Below are 10,598 nucleotides of genomic sequence, written 5' to 3'. Positions count from 1 at the left end.
GCTTCTAAAATTCTACAAACATACAAAATTGGTCAAAAGTCTTTTTACTACACAATTTGGATAAATTATAGAACATAGCCCATCTCATATCAAACATTCAGTTTACCCAGAGGAGCTACAATAATGTGGCTTCATTCATTCAGATGATGAGTTCCAGATAGTGGTTTTCTATTAGCATCATGTGACTTTTTTTCTTCCTCACTGTTCTGCCGTTAAAGGAGAAGTTCACTTTCAGAACAAAAATTTACAATAATTTACTCACGCCCTTGTCATCCAGGATGTTTGTGTCTTTCTTTCTTCAGTCCATAAGAAATTATGTTTCTTGAGGAAAAACATTCAGAAATTTTCTCCATATAGTGGACTTCAATGGTGCCCCCAAGTTTGAACCTCCAAAATGTAGTTTAAATGCAGCTTCATATGGCTCTAAACAATCCCAGACGAGGAAGAAGGGTCTTATCTAGTGAAACGATCTGTCATTTTGGAAACAAATTGACGATTTATATACTTTTTAACCTCAAACACTCTTCTTGTCTAAGTCTGCATGAACGGTTCAGTGTGGTCAGTGCAGTTAGGGTATGCTGAAAAACTCATTTCCTTTTCTTCCCCAACTTCAAAATCGTCCTACACCGGTGCAGACGTATTGACCCAGTGTTTACAAAGGATCATTTTGAGTTTTTCGACATACCCTAACTGTATTGACCCAAATTACACAGACTACGCATCGCAGAGATGAGACAAGATGAGCATTTGAGGTTAAAAAGTATATAAATTGTCAATTTGATTTGAAAATGAGCGATTGTTTCACTAGATAATACCCTTCATCCTCGGCTGGGATTGTTTAGAGCCATTTGAAGCTGCATTTAAACTGCATTTTGGAAGTTTAAACTTTGGGGCACCATAGAAATCCACTATATGAAGAACATTTCTGAAATGTTTACCTCAAGAAACAATTCCTTATCAACTGAAGAAAGAAAGACATGAACATCTTGGTTGACAAGGGGGTGAGTAAATTATCTGTAATTTTTTGTTCTGGAAGTGAACTTCTCCTTTAAAAGGGTGTCCTCAGATGACTGTCACCTCTCTGTTTTTTCTTTTGATGCAGTCCAAAGCTAGGCTTCTTGGGCTTGTCTTTCTTTGCATCTCAACAGGGGGTGGAGCTGCTTCAGAGGGCGTGGCTGGTCTGAGCCCCTCCTTTTTTAAAAGTTCAAGAAGCTCCGCCTTCTCAAGCTCCGCCCTCTCCAGCTCTTGTCTGCGCGCTCTCTCTGCACCCAGCAGAACGCGGACGTCTGACATGACGCGGGACAGCTGGCCCTTTGCACAAACACACCTGTCAGTAACTTTTTAGACAAACAAAAGCCTGTTGGTGTGAAAAATGTCATACCTTCAGTTCATCCACTTCACTCCTCAGCAGACTCTCCTTCTGCACCATGTGTCGTCTTTGGGAATCCAAGCGAGATTCCATTTCATGCCTCACCTCTTCGACTTTGCAGTCTAATTCTGCCCTATAATGAACATGCACAGGCATTTTTCAGGCTTAAGGGGATAAAAAATTTACTTTTACATGGTGTTTGCATATAAATGTGTCTTAGCAGTGTGGACACAACCACACTCCTTTTTTTAAAATCCCTAAAAAGCCTAAACAGTCCTGATTATCAAGCTAGTTTGATTTTCTGAGCAGTATGATGTCATATTGCTCAAGCCCCGCCCACAGCTGTTGACGGACTTTCCCATATTAGCATATTTCCGCCCTCAGCCAGTTTTACAATATATCGCAGTGGATTAGTGTTGTTTTTTTGAATCTAATGCGCCACTGAATACACAAAAAACAGAAGAGGGGGCGGAGTCAGCAGTAGCTCATTATCATTTAAAGAGGCATGCACCAAAACAAACTAAAGAATCATATCAGCTTGTGGAAAATGAGCAATGATGTCCTATTTAAAAACATTTTCATGGTCACAGTCTGTATGATTTGAGCTGGTGTTTCTACCTGAGCATGTCTAGCTCGGCTCGTAGCTCCGATACGCAGTTGTGTTGGGCCTCTTCTGTGTTTAGGATTGTGTATCCACAGCCGCTTGCACAAACTCTACTGCTGTATTCACACACACAAAGATGAGCTTCCAGAGAGCGTCTCGACACCTGAACCGGGCAGCCTGAATGCCACCACAAAGGAAATTGAACATTAAACAACAAGAATAGAGGAAATCCTGGCACACAGCAAATGTTCATGCACAAAGAGAAGAGAAAAATTGGTGGGAAAGCATCCAACAGGGCTGATCAATAAGGATAGTCTTAGGTAAAATGATATACCTGAGAATAAGGATTTGTTGAAATTGAAAGAATGATTTGGCAGCAACAGTAAGAATAGGTCGAAAAGTACAAATCAATCAGTAATGTTTTGTCCTGCATGCCAACACTTTACAGCAAACGTATTTATGAATTTATGAATTTATATTACTGACTTTGTTGTAAAACTGTAATAACTATATAATGTCTAGCTATTATTGTAATTTTTTAGGATGTAAACCTAGCATTTCATTAAAAAAAATAATATACACTGTTGTTCAAAAGTTTTTAAACAGTAACATTTATGTTTTTTAAAGAAGTCTCTGCATTTATTTGATCCAAAGTGCAGCAAAAACAGTAAAATTTTGAAATATTTGTACTATTTAAAATAATTGTTTTCTATTTGAATATATTTTAAAACGTAATTTATTCCTGTGGTTTCAAAGCTAAATTTTCAGCATCATTACTCCAGTCTTAAGTGTCACATGATCCCCTCAGAAATCATTCTAATATGTTGATTTGCTGCTCAAAAAACATTTATTATTATGATTATGTTGAAAACAGCTAAAATATTGATGATGGTGATAATAAAACATTTTTTTGATCCGCAAATGAGCATATACAAATGATATCTGAAGGATCATGTGACACTGAAGACTGGAGTAATAATGCTGAAAATGTAGCTTTGATCACAAGAATAAATTACATTTTAAAATATATTCAATTGGAAAACAGTTATTTTAAATAGTAAAAATATTTCAAAATATTACTGCTTTTGCTTTTGGATCAAATAAAAGCAGGCTTGGTGAGCAGAAGAGACTTCTTTAAAAATATAAAAATCTTACTGTTCAAAAACTTTTGATTGGTAGTGGATGTAAAAATATATACAATTTTTAATATTAAATAAATGTGAAAACTATTTTTTTAAATCAACAGATCATTTAAATTACATGATAAAAATACAGTAAATGTTGTTTTTCGATCCTATTTGAATATATTTCAAAATGCAATTTGCTTCTGTGATGCCAAAGCTGATTTTCAGCATCATTACTAGTCTTCAGAGTCACAGGATCCTTCAGAAATCATTTTAAGATGCTTATTGAAATAGAAATTTGTTGACATTATAGATGTCTTTACTGTCATTTTTATCAATTTGATGCATTCTTGCTGAAAAAAAATATGAATTGCTCTTAAAAACTTACTGTTCCTAAACTATTACAATTACTGTATAATGTCCATCCATTACTGCCACTTTTCTTTGTGAAGAACATTTAACATTTGATTAAAAAAATTAAATGAATATATTTAAAATAATATTTTTTAAACATTAAATTATTAACTCATTATTATTAAAATTGCATTTAAAAATCTAAATATAAAATGATCAAATGTAACTAAATGTATAAAATTAATTACATTATAAATTAAATTAAAGCAATAAATTAATTAGAGCAGCGCGTGAAAATGTTGGCACAGGAAGTAGAAAGTTTACAGTTGAAGAACACACAACACACATAAAACACAGTACACCTACCACAACGATAACATAAGTACTCGTCTCCTGCATATTTATATACATACACACACAAACAAAGATTTCCAGGATTAGGGAATGTTGCATTAAGCTCACTGAATTCATGAATCTGCTGCTTTTTTATCTTACTGACTGAACAGCTCAGCTGTTTTTAACCCTGAGGTAATTGTTTCACCTCATTGGCTGCCCGAGGGGGTCCCTCATTAATAATTAAAGATGTGATCACTTAACTCTAGAAGCTTTATCTGTGGCTACAACACTCATTCATCTGCTGTTACAGTAGCTCTTGTATTGTATATGTATGAATGAGACTGTATCTGCGGTGTATAAGCCACCTGTTCCCTGCCAAAAAAAAGTTTAGGTACCAAGATACAGCTACATATATCTGCTTGTATATACGTACCTGCGTTACTGCAGTTCAGCAAAGCGTAATCACACTGTTGCTCATGCCGATGAACAGACTCCAGAGCGCATATGACCTCACAACCTTGTGGCCGGAACACACACCTCACCTGCAGCCTTGCTAAATCATTCCTCATGTATCTGTAACACACAATATGTATTGATGAGTCATCTTAAGTGATTCTGTCCAATTATAGGTGCATCTTTGTTACCTGAACAGTGGGCGCAGATGTGAGATGTCTAAAGGCAAGCGGTCCTCTGGACAGTTGTTATGGTGGATGAGCCATCCGTGAATGCAGGAGCTGCAGAAAGCATGTTCACACGGAGCCTGCAAAGGATCTTCTAACACGTCCCGACACACACAGCACAGTAGACCCTCGTTCACATAGCCTACAAAACGTTCTAGATCGTAGCCCATCCTAGAGGACACACAGAAAACAACACTGAACAAACTGGTGTGAAGTACCTAAATACATATAGTAACATATAGTATTAATGTAATGGAAAAAATATGTAATATATATAATGTAATTTTATTTAATTTTAAAATACACCCAGTATAAACAGTACAACAATAGGCGAGCGGGTAAGTAGGCTGAAGGATGAATGGGTGCATCCAACAACACAAAAAATGCAAAGATTACATATTTTGCACATTAATACTTTTTCAAAAACTCTCTTAAAAACAGACATCTAGCAAAAAAAAGAAGAAGAAAAAAGTTACTTTTTTTTACATTACAAAATTATGTAGTTAATAGAGATGCACGATATTGGATTTTTGCCGATATCCGATATGCCGATATTTTTTCATCTCATTTTGGCCGATACCGATACCGATACCGATATATATCATTTTATTAAAGTTAGTTTTTAACAATAACTTATTCGTTAGGATTAAATAAATAGTAATGAACGGTTTACATTCAATCCCTTCTTTTTCATCAGTAGACTAGCATTATTTATGATCTGAATTTTGTAAATTAAGTTCACTTTTGCTATGTTATAAGCCGAACTTCGGATGCTTTCACTTTCGAATTCGCAATCTGAATATGACATTTCAAAACGAAAACAGAAAAGTAGAACTAAACTGGGTGACTGTGAGGGTGCTTTGCGGGACATGAACAGGACATAATTCATTGCTACAATTTCTTAATTTGTTCCTATGATTTATTAATTTATTAATTTGTAAAATGAGGGAACGAATTAATATGTAGTATTAACGAATTGTTAATTTATTTCCACGAAATATTTTATTTCCCACCCGCAATTTATCACAGTAAGAGATACGAAAACATGGATTAAAAGTGAATGACAAGAAAATAAACCTAAGAAATTAAAGGGTGAGACGGTGAGGATTTGGGAAAATAAAAATATTAAGTTATGTCGCAATTCGTGACCAACTGGCAAAACAGTACACTTTTTTTTGCACAAGAATACCAACATGTTTACCTTCTCTGGTTTAACAAGCGGTCTTTTACCCTACTCGAAAACCAAATCCTCCGTCCGCCATCGTTTCCAGAATAGTCGCGTCCTTTTTGCCGTCACCGCCTGGCTCGTGCTGACACTACAAATACAAACCAGGCTCTACACCCGAAGCGCTCACAACGAAAACTACTCTTCGCGTGATCAGTGAAATCCCGAATATGCCACGGCTTTGTAACTCTGTAACCCGCGCTGTATGGAGCAGTGCGACCACGTCAAATTTTAACTTGCACATTTAAAAAAAAAAAAAAACATGTGACAGTTTTGATCAGTCTAGAGCCCTGCAATACAAAGGCATTCAACATGGAAAGAAAGTAATAGAAATGTAGTCACTAAGTCATGTTTAATTATAATTTCTAATTATTTTATATGGTGCACTGTGCTCTGACAGGGCTGCGGGACACGAACATAATTATTTCCTACAACTTGTTAATTCGTTCCTACGTTTTATTAATTTATTAATTTGTAAAATAAGGGAACGAATTAAAAAGTCTTATTAACGAATTCTTAATTTATTGCCACGAAATCTTTTATTTCCCACACGCAGTTTACCCGCATAAATGATACGACAACATGGATTAAAAGTAAATGACAAGAAAACAAACCTGCGAAATTAAAGGGTGAGACGGTGATGATTTGTGAAAAGAAACTATAAATATTATTAAGTTTGTGGCAATTCGTGACCAACCGGGAAAACAGGACACACAGCCGCTTATGGCTTTAAATGTATTGGCTCGAACGGCATGAATCCAAAAGTATGGTTGCTACTAACATTTGCCTGCTAACCAATTATTTAACTTATAAAGAATGCTTTATACCTCACTTGTGTCATATTCACGAAAAATGTTTCATATGAGCAACAGTGTGTTTTGCCGTTGCGCCGCCGAAGAAAGAGAATTTTACTTTTTATTTTAAATGCAGATCATGTCATGTGCAAACACAGCCATTGGGTTTCAAAATACAACAAAGAGCACCATAAAACCATTTAAAATGTGCATTTAGCGATCTAGTGACTGGATATGAAACAGGCAACAGTAAATTATCCCAAATGGAACAACGGCGCGTTTTCTCCTATAGCCTCTGCTGCCACTGCACGTGCTATTGCTATGCATCATTCTGTATGTGTATTCTCAGTTTAAATGCATCGATCCAAAACAGTGAATCTACTCCTCATTCAGTCAAAACTTTGCTTCAAGAATGAGCCACACTGCTGACATGATCTAATCCCTAGCACACCCTTAGCACATGTGAGTTAACATATTCATCTTATCGGCAAAACATATCGGCATAATTTTTCATATCGGGCCGATGCCGATATTTACATTTGAAGTCATTATCGGCCGATTCCGATATCAGTCCGATAATATCGTGCATCCCTAGTAGTTAAGTCTACCGTGCACACAAAAACCTACAGGCTTTTAAGTTTAATAAAAAAATTATATTACCTAAATAAATTCAGTAAATGCAAGTTACATCAATATATTTAAAACCAATACCTAATTTAATTTTAAAATCCAAACTATACAAAAAATAAATAACTGAACAAAAATTACATATTCTATACATTATTTTTGAATCTTAAAAGTTTAAAAAGAGAAATTGAACAAAAAACAAACATCGAGCAAAAAAAAGGAACTTAAAAATAAATGAGATATTTGTGTCAAAGATAAAAACTCAAAATTCAACAATATTTTTTTTACTTTACTTTAAAAAATTATGCATTTAAGTCAACTGTATCTGTACATAAAAACCTACGGGCTTTTAATTTTACTGGAAAAAAATTATATTACATAAATAAATTCAATAAATACAAATTATATTAATATAATTAAAAACAATACCTAATTTAATTTTAAAACTAAGCTATACAAAAAATAAATAACTTTATAAAATTACATATTTTGTAAATTAATATTTTTAAAAAATAAACGTTATTAAAAATAATTTAATGTTAAAATCCAAACTATACAAAAAATAAATGACTGAATAAAATGACATATTCTCTACATTAATATAAAATATATGTCTTAAATGTTTAAAAAGAGAAAATTGAACAAAAAAGCAAATATCTACCAAAAAAAAAAGAAGAAAAAGAAAAAAAGTTACTTTACATACCTAAATAAATTCAAGTTGTATCATGGTCATCGCAAGTTACATTAATATTAAAAAACAAATACCTAATTAAAAACAATACCTAATTTATTTTAAAATCCAAACTATGCAAAAACTAAATAAAATTACATATTTTGTACACTAATATTAAAAAAAAAAATCTTACATGTTTAAGAAGGAAAAATGAACAAAAAATACTTTCTTTTATTTTAATTTTTTTAGTTAATTGAAGCAACATTTTCAGTAAATGTCAAACTTTTAGTACAGGAATTTAAGGAAAAATGTTTATTTTACATTAAGATAAATAATAGATATTTTCTAAATGTGTTAAACCGGTGTAAAAAACTGAAAGTTAACAATGCTATTTATTTTACATACATATGTAAGCTTGACAGCATATATTCCATATAATAGATCATATATCCAGAAAATGTCTTAAAATCTAATTTAAATATTCTACAAATATTTAAAATAAATAAATAAATAAATAAATTACCTGACAGAGTATGCAGTATCTTGTCTCCCCCTCTCTCCTTCTCTAAGGTGTGCTTGCTGAAGGTGGTCTGGTCAGTTGCCGTAGAAACAGCCAGGTGGCAGCTGTTGGACTGAAACATGAGTGGGTGGGGTTACGAGTGTAGAAATTCACTGGGGATCTGAGGTCAGTTTGCCATCTTCACTTTTGGAAACACTCTTTAAGCAGCACAAATTGTATGGCACGCCATTTATAAGGCACCTTTTCAATGCAGCTCTCACCTGTACCACAGACTATGACATCTAATGTAGAACAAATTTGCAAGAACACAACACACACCTGCCAAAATCCCTTAGGGAAACCCTCTGGGAAACTCTTCCTCAAGCTGTAATCAAATGAGACTGAAGCACCTGGCAACCCAACACACAAATACACGCACATACACAGGGAAACGCACACCATCTATTGACTATACAAACATCCTACAGATAAACTCTATATCCAACGGGAAGTATTTTTGGTGGTTCTGTGGTCAAATTTAACATGGAGAAATTACAAATGCAAAACTCGTTTGACCCTGGATCATAAAACCAGTTATAAGGCTCATTTTTTTCAAATTGAGATTTATACATAATCTGAATAAATGAGTTTTTCATTGATGTATGGTGTAGGATAAAACAATATTTGGTCGAGATACAACTGTTTGAAAATCTGGAATCAGAGGGTGCAAAAAATTTAAATATTAAAAAAAATCGCCTTTAAAGTTGTCCAAATGAAGTTTTTCGCAATGCATATTACTAATCAAAAATTACGTTTGTTATATTTACTGTAGGAAATTTACAAAATATCTTCAAGGAACATGATCTTTACTTAATATCCTAATGATTTTTGGCATAAAAGAAAAATAAATAATTTTGCCCTATACAATGGTTATTGCTACAAATATACCAGTGCTCCTTAAGACTGGTTTTGTGGTCCAGGGTCAAATTTTTAAGATGAATGTTTGATTATACATTTTCTAAATAACTGATTGATTATTTAATTAGTGAAAACGACTATTAGTTGATTTCTAGAATAAATGCAAGACCTCTCAGTGACCCCCTCAAAAGAACTCCTTTAAAGTAACAGGTGACCTCTGCAAATGTTCCTGCACCTGTCTGACCACATGAGAGCAAAAACAACTGATCTCGTCTAGGGTGTCAACATGTGTCGTGCATTTCATTCTACATTATCACTTTCATATACCGTGGCACTAAAGATAAATCTTTATTGTCATTTGTTGCAGATTCACAGGAAATACTGTGTAATTGTGAACATTTTTCTGAAGGAGAGGATGTTTGTCTGGGTCTGGACACTCTCCCTGCCTGAATGATCTCTGTTCTTCACGGCTGTGGTGGGATTAGACAGGATTACGCTTTCCCACACTCTGATTGGATTATTTTCCACACAGCAACATTGTAGCTTCACTTTCAGACATGCAGCACTATATAAAACACTGGCACAACACAACCAGACATGCATTTGTGCACATGCAAGAGTTAAAGCAGTTATGAATGAAATATGAATCTGAATGAAAAAAATTAAATAAAAATTAAATACCATCACAGCACAGCTAAGCACCATATATAACAAATTACTAAAGTCAATGTACTCACACACTGACTAATGAATTTACATGGCTTTTCTATGATTTCTCTATGACATTTCCGATCATTCATGATTTCAAATATTTTTAATATATATTGTATATGTATATATACTATATGTATTTATGTATTTATATCTTGGATATAGAAACATCTGTGACTTTAATAAGATTGCCTTTATACTGTCTTTTCCAGGACTAACAATTTACTGATATATATTAATATATACCTGTACAGTAATAATGAAAAACAAAATAAAACATACAAAAATATAAGTGTACTGTTTGCCAGTAAAATATGTTAATTAATAACCAACCTCTACAGTTAATATGAATCTGAAACATGAATGATAGTCATTAGAGATTGTAAGGTACGTCTAATTTGATTTTAAACTGAACAAAAGTCATACAAATCAAAAACTGGTGTGATGTCAGAACTATAATTGTGCACAAAAGCTGTATGGTCATATTTGTTGAATAAAGTACATAAAACAAGTCAGGGTTAATAATGTTTAAGTTGCACACAGTACTTGCCTGTTCGATATTTGATGGTTGATCACAATTCTGAGACGTCTCCTGATTTTTCTTCATTTACTTCTGCTGAATTAGATAAGATTTAAGCATGCAACATTTACTGTCAGGTTTCTTTGACACTCCTCTCTTTAATG

At 33.6% G+C, this 10,598-nt stretch overlaps 1 protein-coding gene across 3 annotated transcripts; it reads right to left on the bottom strand.

Moving 5' to 3' along the window:
* Nucleotides 1–982: 982 nt before the first annotated feature.
* On the bottom strand, nt 983–10,591 carry rnf41l (ring finger protein 41, like). Of its 3 annotated transcripts, none has more exons than XM_051130978.1 (8): nt 10,465–10,591; nt 8,310–8,418; nt 4,432–4,638; nt 4,221–4,360; nt 3,818–3,844; nt 1,988–2,150; nt 1,382–1,502; nt 983–1,311 (listed from the first exon to the last, which is right to left on the bottom strand). In XM_051130978.1, the coding sequence occupies exons 3-8, from the start codon at nt 4,635–4,637 to the stop codon at nt 1,063–1,065; spliced, it is 906 nt and encodes a 301-aa protein (XP_050986935.1). In that variant the 5' UTR covers nt 4,638; nt 8,310–8,418; nt 10,465–10,591; the 3' UTR covers nt 983–1,062. The 3 variants fall into 3 exon arrangements, with proteins under 3 accessions (XP_050986935.1, XP_050986936.1, XP_050986937.1); XM_051130979.1 differs by lacking the exon at nt 10,465–10,591 and adding an exon at nt 8,625–8,950; XM_051130980.1 differs by lacking the exon at nt 3,818–3,844 and having other exon boundaries at nt 10,465–10,588.
* Nucleotides 10,592–10,598: the final 7 nt, after the last annotated feature.

This window comes from Labeo rohita, chromosome 16 (genome assembly GCF_022985175.1).
Source record: "Labeo rohita strain BAU-BD-2019 chromosome 16, IGBB_LRoh.1.0, whole genome shotgun sequence".
NCBI classification, from domain to species: Eukaryota; Metazoa; Chordata; class Actinopteri; order Cypriniformes; family Cyprinidae; genus Labeo; species Labeo rohita.
This window is presented reverse-complemented; position numbering and strand designations above follow the sequence as displayed.